The sequence below is a fragment of the Gymnoscopelus braueri genome (genome assembly GCF_963280865.1).
Source record: "Gymnoscopelus braueri genome assembly, chromosome: 6".
In the NCBI taxonomy this organism is placed as follows: Eukaryota; Metazoa; Chordata; class Actinopteri; order Myctophiformes; family Myctophidae; genus Gymnoscopelus; species Gymnoscopelus braueri.
Genome location: NC_137607.1, coordinates 6,510,612 through 6,527,583, shown reverse-complemented (window position 1 = coordinate 6,527,583; position 16,972 = coordinate 6,510,612). Strand labels below are relative to the sequence as shown.

Sequence of the window (16,972 nt, the reverse complement as noted above, 5' to 3'; positions counted from 1 at the left end):
TTATCGCCACTTTGTTTTGAGAAAATGCATCCGTCACCTCTTCCTTATGCCTCATGTATGCTTGGTTATAGAGCATAATGACATACAAGACATCATAATGCACAACATTATAAAAATAAATATCCTTACAGTACAATAATCCAAACATAATGAGTAAATAACAATCAAGTATTCATACACTCCTAACACCCACTAATGAAATTTCAAATAATTTAATGAGGTTTATAATACATAACATTCTAATACAGCATTTATTAATAAATTCCTAGTCAAAAGATGCTTTTAATAAATATTTAAGCTTAATGTATCTTATTGTGTGATATGTCTGGGCAGTAGATTCATGCATAGTTCATAAATGTTTGTTTAATTGAGTTTGATCTTGCTCCTGGTAATGTGAAATTTCCTCCTGCAGCATGTGTGGTAGAGTATAATCATGTCTGCCTAAACGGAAAGATTGAGTGAGTGTTTGTAACAGAAATACTTCTAATAAATACGAGCAATTGGAGTAATCTGTTTTTAACAAATAACCAATCTAGACAATTTTGCATTGCAACAATATTAGTTCTGTATTCGAGTGCTAAACCTGCTTCTCGGGTTTGTACACTTTGTATTTTATTTTGTTTTATTTTATTTTATCCATTGTAGCACTGGACCATACTGCTGGGAAATAGCAAGATTTGACAATATTAAAGCCTGAATCACCTGTGTAATTGAGTTTTGTGTCTGAAATTGTGCACACTTCTTTCATAATAACAATCCAGTATTATTATTATTTCACTGCTTGTACCTTGCACTCAGGACAAAGTACTGTTGCTCTACTTAGATTCTCTCTCTCTCTCTCTCTCTCTCTCTCTCTCTCTCTCTCTCTCTCTCTCTCTCTCTCTCTCTCTCTCTCTCTCTCTCTCTCTCTCTCTCTCTCTCTCTCTCTCTCTCTCTACAGAGTCAACAGAGTCTTTGTTAAAGTATAGAGAATCAAACCGTCAGCTTGGTGGCAGAATATGGACAAAAGGGAGAGGTAATGTAACTAACAATTTATATGACATTTACAGTCTATGGTAGCATTCACACTGATGGCTTAAAACAAAACGAAATAGGCAGCTTTTACTGCCTTTTTATGAAATCCTGTAAGAAATTGCACACAAGCCGCTCTTAGAAGCCGCTGGTCTTTGAAAAGTTAAACATAGTTAAATAAAATGTTCAGAAATTTGCTTAATGATGCAGATTTTTCTTTAAGGCAGGCCTATTAATATATCGCAGTAAGTGAGTCGTGGTACAGCAATGTGAGCTCCAGCCTCCTGGTGACACAGCAAAAGCTGGTTACCCGAACAGCAGATACTGTATGACAGGCACGGGGGGAGAAACAAACCTTGGTTCTCATCTCTGACATCTGGTTGTATAAAAGATCTGTATGGCGATAAATATGCCATACATTGATCAATCTTCATTACACCTACTAGTTTAAAACTTGTTTTTGTTAATACTGGTCTCGGGCGAGGACAAAACGCAAGTTGAGGAAGCCCTCAGTTGAACTCCGCACTTGGCTTTCTGATAACACCTTGGTAAAACAGAATCCATTCTTTTTGGGTCCAAAGATTTCCATTGCCAAAAGATCCCAGGGCATACCTAGATATACGGTGTGTGTATACAATAATAATAATAATACTGGATTGTTATTATGAAAGAAGTGTGCACAATTTCAGACACAAAACTCAATTAAACAGGTGATTCAGGCTTTAATATTGTCAAAACTAGCTCCCCTTGTGACCTTCTGATGTTTTGTCAAGCCAATTTAGAAAGAAACCAGTGATACATAACCTTTAATCAGCTAGCTTTAATCTAGCTCCCCTTGTGACCTTCTGATGTTTTGTCAAGCCAATTTAGAAAGAAACCAGTGATACATAACCTTTAATCATTAAAGGATTTAAAGGTTTTTTTCTGCCAGGACACACCTTTCATTATTGCCAAAAGATCCCAGGGCATACGGTGTGTGTATACAATAATAATAATAATACTGGATTGTTATTATGAAAGAAGTGTGCACAATTTCAGACACAAAACTCAATTACACAGGTGATTCAGGCTTTAATATCGTCAAAACTAGCTCCCCTTGTGACCTTCTGATGTTTTGTCAAGCCAATTTAGAAAGAAACCAGTGATACATAACCTTTAATCATTAAAGGATTTAAAGTTTTTTTTTTCTGCCAGGACACACCTTTCATCATTGCCAAAAGATCCCAGGGCATACCTAGATATACGGTGTGTGTGTATATATGTATATGTGTACGCTGTGTGTGTGTGTGTGTGTGTGTGTGTGTGTGTGTGTGTGTGTGTGTGTGTGTGTGTGTGTGTGTGTGTGTGTGTGTGTGATATATATATATATATATATATATATATATATATATATATATATATATATATATATATATATATATATATATATATATATATATATATCTGGGTCTGGTATCTTAAATACCAGACCCATTGATATTTGCTTAACCCTGTCATCTACCCTGAGCCATCCCAAACTAGCAAAGTATTTAGGTGGGTCATGGCTGAGTAGTAGTGGAATCAGTTTGTTTTTAGGAGGTCTAAGCTTTGTTTTCAGTGCCATTGAGGTGTTGGAGAACCAAGAGGTGCAAGCGTAATCAAAATGGCATTGAATCTTTAGTGTGCTCTTGTTGATAACAACCTTGTTCTTTAGTTGACTTTCTTGATCACTTTTGATGCCATTTTTCACCTAACAGCTTGTTAGGCCTAAATAGGCTTAACCTTAACCTCTTTACTTGCGATTACATTATCATCAACTCTGAACTTGACCTTAGCAGTGGTGGACAGTAACGGAGTAAATCTACTTGAGTACTGTACTTAAGTACAGATTCTACAGATTCTACAGATTCTTTTGACACTTATAGTCCATAAGCCAGACAAGATTTCATTATCAAAAGAGTGGGCAAAACTCTCCCTGCTCTTCTATTGAGACATTTGGATTGTGTCAAAGGTCTCACCTAGACACAGGATCTGACATGAATTTTTACCAGATGTGTTAGTATAGGAAATCAAAGGTTGTTTGTGTGGAGACCAAGCAAGTCGACTTGTCTCTCTGTGCCATCTTGTTTTGACAGGGTGAAGTTCACCGCTGTGCAATACGGCGCCATCTTGTTTTGACATGGTGAAGTTAACGGTTGTGCGTGTGTGGGTAGATATATGAAACATCCTCTGCTCTCGTGCGTGTGGGTAGATATGAAACATCCTCTGCTCTCATGAGAGCAGAGGATGTGGTCACAAAGAATCACATGCCTCGCAAACAACACCTGCCTCTCTGCAACCACCATCTCTGCAAGCATGGATGCCGATTTATGTTAGGCGGGTAGGGTACTCAACAACAAGGCACACACACGTCAACCAAGTTTTAACCCCTTAATCAGAAATACCTGATGAATGTCAGTTGGAAACATTGTACTCGCAATAAAATGGCCAGTGGGGCCATGGCCCGGTTAGTGAAGCCCCCGCGTGCCATTCAAACTCTCTCCCTGTAATCTGCAAAGTCCTTATACCAGTTATGGTTTCACCATCAGCCAATAATCAAATTGTATGACTTGAAATGTAGTAAAAAAAAAGTCCTTTTGCACACCTACTGGGACAGGTGCGTAGGAGCAGGCAGCCAGTGCATGAGACAGGAAAGAATGGTGATCACGCACACTGTCTTCACTTACAGCAAAAAGGTATTTTATTGCAAGTACAATGTTTCCAACTGACATTCATCAGGTATTTCTGATTAAGGGGTTAAAACTTGGTTGATGTGTGTGTGACTTGTTGTTGAGTACCCTACCCGCCCAACATAAATCGGCATCCATGCTTGCAGAGATGGTGGTTGCAGAGAGGCAGGTGTTGTTTGCAAGGCATGTGGTTCTTTGTGACGTTGCGACCACATCCTCTGCTCTCATGAGAGCAGAGGATGTTTCATATATCTACCCACACACGCACAACCGTTATCTTCACCATGTGTGTCAAAACAAGATGGCACAGAGACAAGTCGACTTGCTTGGTCTCCACACAAACAACCTTTGATTTCCTATACTAACACATCTGGTAAAAATTCATGTCAGATCCTGTGTCTAGGTGAGACCTTTGACACAATCCAAATGTCTCAATAGAAGAGCAGGGAGACAAAATATAACCGCCCCAATTGGATAAGTTATATTGTAATAACATACTCTACCATACAGATTGGACAAAATTACATTTCATTCATTTAAAAAAAAGTTACATAGTGCCTCTTTAAGTAGATCTCATAACTCTTGTTTCAGAGAAGTAACTGTCTGAAACCACCTGCACTGCATGCACTGATGTGCTTGTAGAACCACTACGTTATACAAAGCCTGCAGAAACACCTATAAAAACGAAAATAGAAATGACTGAGGAACCAGAACTAAATACTTTTACTCCTACACACCCCATACAAGATGTAACAAAGAGGCGAGCGGAGAGGGAAGCCAGAAACATGCTAGTGTGAGAGCAGAAGTGTGGAAAAAAGAAACAGCCAACCTAAAAGTACCCAGTACTTCCTAGAAATGTACTTGAGGAAAAGTAAAATATTTGTCTCGGAAATGTACTCAAGTAAGAGTAATAAGTGTCAAAAAAATCTAATACTCAAGTAAAGTACAGATCCTCAGAATCTGTACTTAAGTACAGTACTCAAGTAGATTTACTCTGTTACTGTCCACCACTGCTAAGGTCAAGTTCAGAGTTGATGATAATGTAATCGCAAGTAAAGAAGAGGTTAAGGTTAAGCCTATTTAGGCTTAACAAGCTGTTAGGTGAAAAATGGCATCAAAAGTTATCAAGAAAGTCAACGAAAGAACAAGGTTGTTATCAACAAGAGCACACTAAAGATTCAGTGCCATTTTGATTATGCTTGCACCTCTTGGTTCTCCAACACCTCAATGGCACTGAAAACAAAGCTTAGACCTCCTAAAAACAAACTGATTCCACTACTACTCAGCCATGACCCACCTAAATACTTAGCTAGTTTGGGATGGCTCAGGGTAGATGACAGGGTTAAGCAAATATCAATGGGTCTGGTATTTAAGATACCAGACCCAGATATATATATATATATATATATATATATATATATATATATATATATATACATATATACACACACACACACACACACACACACACACACACACACACACACACACACACACACACACACACACACACACACACACACACACACACACACATGTATTAATGTGTAATATTTGATGCTCTGTTGATTAATTGAGGACCATAATCGAAACACAAAAAAGTGTGGTACAGTAAATGTCTTAATGTACCACACGATGTTTACATTTCTGTCTAATAAAGTATCTTCTACTACTCAATCAGAGAGCCGTCCCTTTTGGAACCTCAACCTCTTAGGAACAACTCACGGCCAAAGCACTGCTCCACTTCTCTCCCAACTTGCTACAGAAATCGCTCATGCAAAAGTATATAAACACTTCTATTTTATTTTCCACCTTCACATGTGTCTCCTTTTATAATAATCATAAAGTGCTCTATATTTCAGCTCGCAATTTACTTCCGCCAGGTCTGTTTTAAACAGCCAATCATCTGCGACACAGTGCGCACCCTTTGACGGGAGGGAGAGAGAGAGAGGGGTGAGAGAGAGAGCGAGGGAGGGAGGGAGGGGGGAGAGAGAGAGAGGGAGGGAGGGGGGAGAGAGAGAGATGGAGGGAGGGGGGAGAGAGAGAGAGCGAGAGAGCGAGAGCGTGGGAGGGAGGGGGAGAGAGAGAAGGACAGGGGAAAGAGGGAGGGAGGGCGAGAGAGAGAGAGAGAGAGAGAGAGAGAGAGAGAGAGAGAGAGAGGGGGAGAGAGAGAGGACAGAACAGCCTCGCGCTGTTGCCTTGCACAACTTCTCCGTGCTGTGTGTGTGTGTGTGTGTGTGTGTGTGTGTGTGTGTGTGTGTGTGTGTGTGTGTGTGTGTGTGTGTGTGTGTGTGTGTGACAGAACAGCCTTGCGCTGTTGCCTTGCACAACTTCTCCGTGCTGTGTGTGTGTGTGTGTGTGTGAGAGAGGGGGAAAGAGGGAGGGAGGGCGAGAGAGAGAGAGAGAGAGAGAGAGGGGGAGAGAGAGAGGACAGAACAGCCTCGCGCTGTTGCCTTGCACAACCTCTCCGTGCTGTGTGTGTGTGTGTGTGTGTGTGTGTGTGTGTGTGTGTGTGTGTGTGTGTGTGTGTGTGTGTGTGTGTGTGTGTGTGTGTGTGTGTGACTGAACAGCCTCGCGCTGTTGCCTTGCACAACTTCTCCGTGCTGTGTGTGAGTGTGTGTGTGTGTGTGTGTGTGTGTGTGTGTGTGTGTGTGTGTGTGTGTGAAATGCACTGCAATCCTTTCGTGCAAAGGTGGTAGCACGTCGCGTTTAAGTAAATCTCTCCACCAGACACACACAAGTTCATCATCTAGCTATTGCACCGTGTCGAGTCTCCGAAAATCTGTACAAGCTAACGATGCGGCCGTTTCCCAATCTCGCCCCTAAACACGGTCGCCCCGGATCGCACCGAACGGTCTGGAGTGAGCAATCTGCGCCTAATTGTCTCGCCCCTAAACACGGTCGCCCCCCATCGCAACGAACGGTCTGTGGTGGGCCCATGCTTTCTCCACTGTTGAACGTGCACCCTTTAAGTGCATATCTGCTTGCACATAATTATATTGTTGTTGTTAAGTTGAAATAATAGTTGTACAAGTTGTAATAACAGTGTTGTATAATTATAAATAAAGTATAAGGAATGACAGAATATATATATATATATATTTATATATATATACATATATATATATACATATACATATATATATATATATATATATATATATATATATATATATATATATATATATATATATACACATATATACATATACATATACACACACACAGACACACACACACACACACACACACACACACACACACACACACACACACACGCACACACACACCGCTAACATCCTAACGAGAATCGGTGGGAGAAGAGATATTGTGTGTTTTGGACAAACAGCAGCGTAGTGCTCATGTTCGTTGTGTGAAGCTTAATGTCACAGTGTTTGCGTTGGAGCGCCTCAGTGCGGCTGCAGAGTTCATGTGCAACCTCTTGCACAACCTCTGTGGCTTCACAGTTTCCCGTTTTCCTTCACCGTGTCTGTGTCTGCCTGGGTGCGCGAGCGACATGTTCGCTGTTCTCCATGTGTTGTCTGCCTCAGCCCAGGGTTGCCAGGTTGCGCGACCAACAAGCAATGCACACACACAATTCGTTTGCATCTTTCCCTTTCGTTTTTTCTCCCTTTGTACTTCATTAATCTCAGAGCTAGACCACACTAGGTCTCCAGGGACCCCCAAGGGTCTCCAGGGACCCCTGTGATGTTTCGCAGGGGTCCGAAGGGGTCTGTGATGTTTTGCAAGGGTCAGAAGGGGTCCGCGATGTTCGTGGGGGTCCCAAGACTCCCAGGGGGTCTATGTGGGACCGAGGTGGGTCCCCACTGGGTTGCCCATGTGGGCTTTAGGTGGGTTCCACCTGGGCCCTAGGTGGGCCCCAACTAGGCAAGTCTATGTGGGACCGAGGTGGGTCCCAACTGGGACTGGGCCCTAGGTGGAACCCAACTAGGCTATTCTATGTGGGACCGAACCTTATTCGACAGACGGGGGACAGACACACAGTGACAGAGAAAGAGAGGCTCACAGGACACTCAGCGTTGCCATGTCCTCTGATTATAAGCGAATTTGCCTTACTTTTCACCAGTGTTGCCATGTCCGAATATTATAAGCGACTTCGGCCTACTTTCACACAATACTCTCGCTCACTGTAAGCTGTAAGTTGGATCTGCGATGCGAAGTGTACGACGCGTCACGCTGCGCGGCCCGAACTTCTAGTTAAATCAATCACAAGTAAGTTCCTTAGAGTATTGAAGTCTGTTTCAGTCTATCACCCCCCTTCTTATTTTTAGCGGTGCCAGCCGCTCTACATTTGACCGTGTGTGTGGGTCCGTCCGTCCGTCCGTCCGTCCGTCCGTCCGTCCGTCCGTCCGTCCGTCCGTCCGTCCGTCCGTCCGTCCGTCCGAGCACGGCAAAGATGCAACACATGCGCCACTTAAAGACATGCACACACACACACACACACACAAGCCAGTACTGCGCACGCACACACACACACGTAACGTGCGGTCCTGCAAGGCGCACCGTTGCAACACATGTGCCACTTAAAGACATGCACACACACACAAGCCATCACTGCACATGTGCTCATGCTCACGCGCGCACACACACACACACACACACACACACACACACACACACACACACACACACACACACACACACACACACACACACACACACACACACACACACACACACACACACACACACAGCGAACATATACATATATACAAACACACCGTATATCTAGGTATGCCCTGGGATCTTTTGGCAATGAAAGGTGTGTCCTGGCAGAAAAAAAACTTTAAATCCTTTAATGATTAAAGGATGTGTATCACTGGTTTCTTTCTAAATTGGCTTGACAAAACATTAGAAGGTCACAAGGGGAGCTAGTTTTATTTCCCTCCAAAAGGAGATGTCTTACGCTACAGCCGTTTTTCCTTTTCCCTTTTTCTCCTTTGTATATATTGCTGTTTATATTTGTTGATGACATGTATTAATGTGTAATACTTGATGCTCTGTTGATTAATTGAATACCTAGGACCATAATGGAAACACAAAAAAGTGTGGTACAGTAAATGTCTTAATGTACCACGCGATGTTTTCATTTCTGTCTAATAAAGTATTCAATCAATCACAAGTAAGTTCCATAGAGTATTGAAGTCTGTTTCAGTCTATCGCCCCCCTTCTTCTTTTTTCCCTCAGTATGAACATAAAAAGCGCTCGAGGCAGCGGCTTTTCTAAATAAAAAGCTGTTAGTGTGAAGATAGTCTATTATTACAATTACAACTATTTATAAAATGTCATTCAGCAGATGCTGTTATCCAGAGTGACTTACAAAGTACAAGATCACAGTAAGCAGTATGGACTTGGACCCTAGTCATCCTACAACAAAAAGCAGCATGGACCCCCCTAGTCAACCTACAACAGGGTAAGTGGTCAATTTGATGAAGTGATAAGAAAACATGTCTGTGCTAATTATTCTATGATAAGGCCTATCTACACTATATGAAAACTAAATAACAATAATTTATATATATATATATAGAGAGAGAGCGAGAGAGAGTTACAAGCTTATATGCAAAGTTCACTGTGATGTGGTTTAAGTAAGATCACATACACAAATAAAATCAACTATGAAGCAGCTAAAACATGTTAGATGTTCAATAAACATGCAAGGCAGAGAGTGGTCTTGGTGTTTCTATGTAGTTTAGTGTATAGATTATAATAATAGTTAATGTACTGAAGTAATACACTGAATCATCATGACATCACCACAACCAAAAATGTATTTGTGGTCAGATAATGCCGATTATCAACAGGTCGACAAACTAGACATTAATTACATTACTAGACGTTAATGTTCTGGACACTTTTGAGTACTTTTTCCACCACTACACAATAGCATTCATTCCCCACCCCCGCTCTGGTCACAACCAATAGCGTTCATTAATTTCCGGTTTCTTATTTGCATATTTGGACCGGATATAGAAAGATGGCGGATTAGAAATTGTTGAAAAATAGGCTTCATTTACGTTCTGTAGAGTCTATATGGGTGTCACTTTGTCCATTTATTTTTTACAGTAAGGTCCATAGTCTGGCAAGGTGTTTATACCAGAGCCTGGAGGAATGATTGCAATGTGATTATTATAAACCAAAAACAAAACAACAAACAATGAAATAGTTGTCATAAACCGATTTGAAGAAAGTTTATTTAAGGCTTTAGTGGCCTGGTGTGTTTTGTGACATCACTCATACAGCAGCATGAGCTTTGATTGTAAATAAAATGATAATTGTAGAATCATTTGTATGATTCCAGAAATCTTTCACTGAGATCAGAGTCTCCAACATCCAACTGTGAGTCTCTCAAGAGTGACCAGTCCATGGATTTCCCTGCGAACTTCAGAAATGAACCTGGACCTTCAGACACAAAGTATGATTATTGGGACTCAGGCTCAATGGGCCTCATTCAGCAACAGTTCTTAAGAGGACATTTCTTCTTAAACCCACTTAAGAAGTTTTTAAGAAGATTTTGGTATACTCCAATGTTTTCTTAGCTGTGATCTGTTCTTAGAACAGAAGTTAAGTACACTGAAGAACACTCTTAAGGCGGTTACACACCGGCGAATATGCGAATATAAGCAAAATTCTGACTCGTTCCGAATAATTAAAAGACGCTTTTTCGCTTCGCTTTTTCGCTCCATGTAAGCTTGCATTGATAGAAGTTTTTTTTTTAAAATGTATTATTCGCATGAAAAAATCGCCCCGGTGTGTAAGGACCTTTTGGGTGGCCTTTGAGTTCTTAAAGGGTTAGTTCAGATTTTTTGAGTTTTTTCTGTAGGAAATATACTTACCATTGATGTAGTGGTTGCAAAGGTATTAATTGATTGCCTGAGTCCCGTGGTCAGAGTTATGGTCTGTTTCTGATAAATATGAAGTAGTTCCGGTAGATTAGTAGATTTGGTGGGCGCCGCTCATTAAAAATAAATTAATTAAAAAAACTAGCGTCATTTGTATTGTTGACCTATTTCTACCATATAGAGCAGGTTTCGTTCAATTTCGACCCCTCTGTCACATGGTACTAATGTTTGTGTCCAGAATCACTTCGCCGCGGCACAAAATATATGACACAAAAAATAGTACCATGTGACAGAGGGGTCGAAATTGAACGGAACTACTTCATATTTATCTGAAACGGACCATAACTCTGACCACGGGACTCGGGCAATCAATTAATACCTTTGCAACCATTTCATTAATGTTAAGTATTTCCAACAGAAAATACTCAAAAAATCTGAACTAACCCTTTAAGTGATATGTTTGTGCAAATAAACTGTTTCTTCTGTTTTCTCAATTCTACAATTGTATAGAATTTAAATTACAATAATATTTATATCATATCTTTAGAGCAGTGTTTCTCAAAGTGTGGTCTGGGGACCGCCAGGGGTCCATAGCAAACAAGTAGCAGTTTAACCATTTTAACCCTATTCATCTACTATCTACAAGCTCACAACGCGTCCCATTACTGCCCATTTTGAGCTTATAGATCGTCTATTCTCGAAACATTTTAATAAATCTTGAAAACATTTAACTGGCAGAAAATATTTTCAGATGGGGGTCAATTTGGGGGTCCTTGACATGAAAATGTTTGAGAACAACTGCTTTAGAGTTTTCAACGGTTCTGAAAATTACAATCCAACCCAAACAAGCCTTGTTGAGTTGAAGGCTACAACTCAACTGGGTCAACTCTTGAGATTTACCACTGTACTCACATGGTACTATATTTCATAAACATTGTGACATCATATGAAATGAAACCCTGTCCTTTGTTTGTTTGTTTGTTTGTTTGTTACTCTATGTGAAGAATACAGAGTATAGATAAGGAGACAGAAACAGAAGCTGAGGAGCTGTCAGCTGAAGAGGGTGATACAGAATCAGAATCAGAATCAGAATCAGAATCAGAATCAGAATCAGAATCAGATTCTGATTCTGATTCTGATTCTGCAATGGACAGTGATGAAACATCTCAAACAAGTAAGACTGCTTTACTCTTTTTAATTATTGTTTTACTGATCCAAGAACATGTATCTGTATTTAGTCATTGCAGGACAATGGTGACATGACATTATTCTGTTAAACATTGTATTTCATTTAATCGTGATTGGTGATTATTTAAGTTGTGTTGATTTGTTTACTATACTGGTTTTCAGGAAGAACATGACATATCACCACACATAATTAGATAAAGCAGTATTTGCATGTTATTTACTTGTTTCATGTTATTTACTTGTTGTTAACTAGTTTTACGAACGCTTTTTTAATTGTAGTATTGTTTTATTGGATCTTGTTTAGTCGATACACTTATTTGTTTTAGCTCCTGCTCATTTGATTTTGCTATTTTGTCTCATCTGTTCAAGGAAATAGGTAGCTGATATATTGCACTTTTACCTTAGCGCTAGGTATACTCTTGGTTGCTTGTTTTTGTAGAAAATGCACTTTAGATTTCTGGTGATTAGTAGTTTTGTTCCCTACCTATGTTGAATGCACTTATTGTAAGTCGCTTTGGATAAAAGCGTCTGCTAAATGACTGTAATTTACCTGTATCTTTAATGTTGCAAATAGGTTCCATCAATGGAGATAGTGGCAACAAGGTAAGAAACATGTATTTGGCTTCATACTGTACACAATGAGGAATGTTTTTGCTTCATATCTGATTGCATGTATAGCTTATCTCTACATGTTTTGCTAGTTTGCCTATAGTTGTCTCCGCCAGGCCAAAAGGCATTGCGAGATAGTATGTTTTGTACCCTGTCCGTCCGTCCGTCCGTTCGTCCGTCCGTCTGTGGATAGCTAATCTCCCGCACTGTTGGCTTGATCGCAGCGAAACTGGAAAACAAGTCTTTCAGATTTTTCATATTCCATCCTGATTGGCTAAGAATGGCTTCCAAAGTTTGCAGGAGTGCTCCGTTTTGAACAAAATGTCTCAAATCATGAGCACAGCATGCAATTTCCGTGAAATTTTCCACGTACATTCTCACTAGGCCAAGGAAGAAATGCCACTTAAAATGTTCAAATCAGCCTCATGGTGGCGCTATAACAGGCCGATTCCTGTTTTTACCTATAACTGCACCAATCTGTGTAAAACTTTGTATGCGCACTCTCTAGAGGCTAAGGGAAAACCTTAGCCCTGCATTTTTCACATCTGCCTTTTATAGCGCCACCAGGAGGCCGACTTATGTAAAACACATTTTTGGATATTTCTCCTTCAGATTTGATCAAAATTTCACGCAAATCGGTACACATGATCTATATAGTCATGTGATCAAGACGGATCTGTTTGATTTATCATATTCCATCCTGATTGGCTAAGATCAAAAGTTTGCAGGAGTGGCCCGTTTTGAACAAATTCACAATACGTTGAGGACCAAATGCCACCCTTTCAACATTGCCCTATTATAGCGCCACCAGGAGGCTGACTTTTGCAAAACAATGTTTTTTTTAAATATTACTCATACAAACATCACGCAAATCGGTACATATTATCTCTTTAGTCAAGTCATCAAGATGGATCCGTCCGATCTTTCACAATCCAGCCTGATTGGCGAATTCCATTGATGGCCCAAACTAACCTACCTGACCTGGCGGAGACCTGTGCTCCGAGGAGCACTTTTTCTAGTTCCATATGTGTTACATTCTTATGGACTGGTCAATTGAAGATGTCCCTGTGTTTTACCAGCAATGGGTTACAGCACGGAGCGGTCAACCAGGCCGATTTTTTATTTAGAAGTACATTGACGTTGGGCAGGAAGCTCTCAGAATGCTCCCATTCCCTGACTTTTCTAAATATGCCATAATACACGTGTGTCTTTTAAAGTCAAAAAGGGAATATGGTCACATTATACCAAAACTGATGCTGAATGTCAGATTGATTGATCTCACCCCCTCTAACACCGGGCAACACACACACAAACCTACTGTATAATTTATATCAGATAACTAAATAACATATATTGAAAAGTGTCATATTTGAGTTTGAACTTGTGCTCCACGGTGAGCAGGGTGTGAATATCCCCCGGTCCTCCCTGATGGGAGGGATGATATTGGGCAGGGTAACCCACGGGGTGATGGCTCACTGCCCCAGTTGGTTCTCAATAGCGGTGCTATCTGTTCTTCCCCCGTTTTCCCTTGATCCACTTGAGGATGGACAGGGTTGAGATGTGGAGCCAATCGGTGGCTCTTGATAGCCCGGTGATGGCCGAGACGGCCCTGGGTCTGGTTGTTGCTGTCTCTCATCTCGGGGTCGCTGTGGCGGCTGCCACTATGACCCACTCTGCTTTCATCAAGCCCAGGAGACTCTGTGGCTTTCGGAACTACGTCATCTTCAGTTGTCGGCCTGGCCCCAGCGAGGCATAGGTGGTCAGTTTGGGGCTCCTGGACGGTGTTGTGCATACATTGCAGTATGCTAGGGCCCCTGCGATAGGGGTGTCACGATACGCCTAATCCACGATTCGATTCGACTTCCGATTTTAAGGTCACGATGCGATTCGATTTTCGATACATATTTTTAAAACTTCCTTTTTTCAGCTTTGAGGGCTATATGATTATTAATTTAGGCTATTGTCTTGATTTGTAAAGAAAAACACATGTTTCTCAATAAGTCCCTTTTATTTGAATAATATCAAATGAGAATGAGAATATCAAAAAGGGTTTTATGCCCTTAGAACAGCTGTCATTTTCAAATTCTTCTTTAAGATGAGTTAACAACAACATTATTGTGAAGCTCTATAACTAAATAAAATCTAAATACAAAGTTGAACATGTAAGAAAAAAGGATCCAAAGACAACTGTTATTTGGCTACATGTTCTTAAACATCTTAAAGTATGTTCACATTGTTTGAACAGGTAAGAGCTCACAACGCCTCACGCTGCGAGGCGTTGCGAGCTTGTAGATCGGCTATTTTTGGCCGAGAAGTATAGGTGTAGAGGGGAAAAAGAGAAGACAGAGTTCTATCAATGTGGAGCATAATCGACAAACGGTTGCCGTTTTGTCAACAACGTGTCAGGTGCCCTCATAATTCACTGGGAAGCCAAAATATTGCCAGACTTTTGACTTAAAAATTATTCCATTTGTGTATCATCATTACCATCGCTGGCTTCAGCAGTGGCCATGGTGAAATGTAAAGTAGTAGTACAGACGCAACGCTACAGCGGTCTGTCTCTCTGTCTCCTCCAAACTCCTCTGTGGTATGTGTGGGTTTGTCCTGACGTCTTTTTTTTCTCCCCCGTCGTAAGCAGCATGCACGATGCACGGAAAAACACAACAGCGGCTCGAGCATGGCTTCACCCGGACGTGCAATCGGATGTGCGCATGCGCGAGTATTTTTTTTTAAATTAACCCTTTAATCGCGATACAGCTTTTGATTTCGATACACCGTATCGAACGTCATTTTCGGTTCAATTTGCATGATGTTACAGGGATAGTCAGGACTTGTTTCACCAGTCTTGTGAGCTCTGGACAAATAGCTCTGGAGTTCTCTCCCTTATCACCTTTCAAGAACTCAAATGCATCATGAAAAGACAGGCAAAGTCCATCTGTCTTTGCCATGTCAATGCAAATGTCACGATGCAGTGTCAGCCTGACTTCATCTAAATCATTTCCATAGAACTGCACTATGCGTTTGCAATCGACCTTTCTGACCGCAAAATCCTCAACATATTGCATGTGTTTGAACACAGAAGCACTATATCTGCAGTTCAGGGATGATGATGCTGTGTCCATGACCTCGAAGTATTGCTGTCGGTACATTTCTTCTGGTGTTTGGAAGGTTTGTGGAGGAGCACCTCCATCGTCCAATCTGCAGGGAACCTTTCTTGGTCTTGGCAGCTGGGGGGGTCCAATTTCAGGTCATTTGCTGCTGCAGTAGTGCTTCCCCAAAAGTGTTGGAATCCTTCACGAAGAGACGTTATGTCTCCTCTGAGTCTGTCCACCATCTCTCTAGCTTTCTGAAGGTGCAACTTGTGGTCTTGGAGTGCAGCATTTACCGCTTCCATGCGTGAGAAGAATTTCAGCATGAGTTGCAAAGAGAAAAAGGTGCTAAACTTCTGTAGGTGCAAAAGCAGACCACTGGCTTTACATCCTGCGTCACCTCTGTCTTGTGCAGACAGGTCCTCGAGAAAGTCCATTAGTGCACTGTAGTTGGAAGCAATGGATTGTAACGAGGCCGTTTTCACAGTCCAGAATGGGTCTCAAAGAAGGTGCGTTGCTGCCTTGATACTCCTTAAACCAGACGAGTCGCTTTGGCGAATTTCTTATCAGTGTTATTATGTCACAAACAACTCCCATGAAGTTACGACACGCTGTGATGTTTTGGGCGACATCCTGCACAACTAAATTCAGAACATGTGCGGTGCAATGAACATACAGTGCTCGGGGGCTTCAGTTCCTGCATGCGGGCTTGTAGACCTGTTCTGATGCCAGAGAGATTTGCAGCGACGTCTCAACATTGTCCTCTGCACTTACTTACTGGCAGTGAGAATCTTATCAAGACGTCATTTAACAGCTTATCAGCATATCAGTCACAAAACGAATACAGACAGACACTTGCTCCTTGACTGTAATGTCAGCTGTCTCGTCGATCATCACAGAGAAACACTGTATAAACAGACTGTATTTCCATAAGAAGCCGTCTCAGCAAATCATGAGCCATAATTTCTGTCATTTCGTTAAGGATGTCATGAGATAGCCATGATGTCTCTCAAATTGGACTCAGTGTCTGTTTTACCTCTAATGGCCAATCCCTGGCTTGAAAGGTACTCAAGAGAGGATAAAATTGCCAGCAAAGCTCGTCTTGAATCAGGCATCTGCTTTAGTTTACCAGCCGACATGGAAGCGACAACATTTACACCGGCATTAACATTAGCAGCGACCTGAATGGCAGCCCGATGCACATCACCTTATTTGTGGACTCCAAATCTTTCAAGTGCTCTATTCCAGCTGGAAAATCCATCGTGTATAAACGTTTTCAAGCTTTCTTGAGCACGTCCTAAGCATGGAAGTGGGGCATCCATTTTTAAAGCTTTAGTGCAAAGCGCACCAAAAAAAAATATTTGGTTGAGTCATACGTGATCCACGGGAATTTCTCGTTCAAGTTGATATGTCCGACCTTGACGTCCCTTCCTCTGCACATCTTGATGGGCACTGCTGCTGCTCATGCTAGGGGTAGTAAGGGCGCTCTGGCCGCTGGTTGTAC

At 41.3% G+C, this 16,972-nt stretch overlaps 1 protein-coding gene across 3 annotated transcripts in view; it reads left to right on the top strand.

Annotated features, from left to right (window-relative positions):
- Nucleotides 1–440: 440 nt before the first annotated feature.
- LOC308087453 (interferon-induced very large GTPase 1-like) overlaps nt 441–16,972 on the top strand; it is a 98,924-nt gene continuing 82,392 nt past the window's right edge. For 2 of the 3 annotated variants that reach the window (XR_013933337.1, XM_080431320.1), the window contains exons 1-7: nt 441–458; nt 941–1,015; nt 9,037–9,153; nt 10,042–10,155; nt 11,587–11,652; nt 11,725–11,756; nt 12,345–12,373. Coding sequence is in view for 2 of the 3 variants with exons in the window: in XM_080431320.1 (XP_080287446.1) it covers nt 9,086–9,153; nt 10,042–10,155; nt 11,587–11,652; nt 11,725–11,756; nt 12,345–12,373 (309 nt within the window). In the remaining variant the exon portion in view is untranslated. Of the gene's footprint in view, nt 459–940; nt 1,016–5,406; nt 5,502–9,036; nt 9,154–10,041; nt 10,156–11,586; nt 11,653–11,724; nt 11,757–12,344; nt 12,374–16,972 lie in introns of those variants that run through there. The other variant, XM_080431321.1, reaches the window with a different exon arrangement.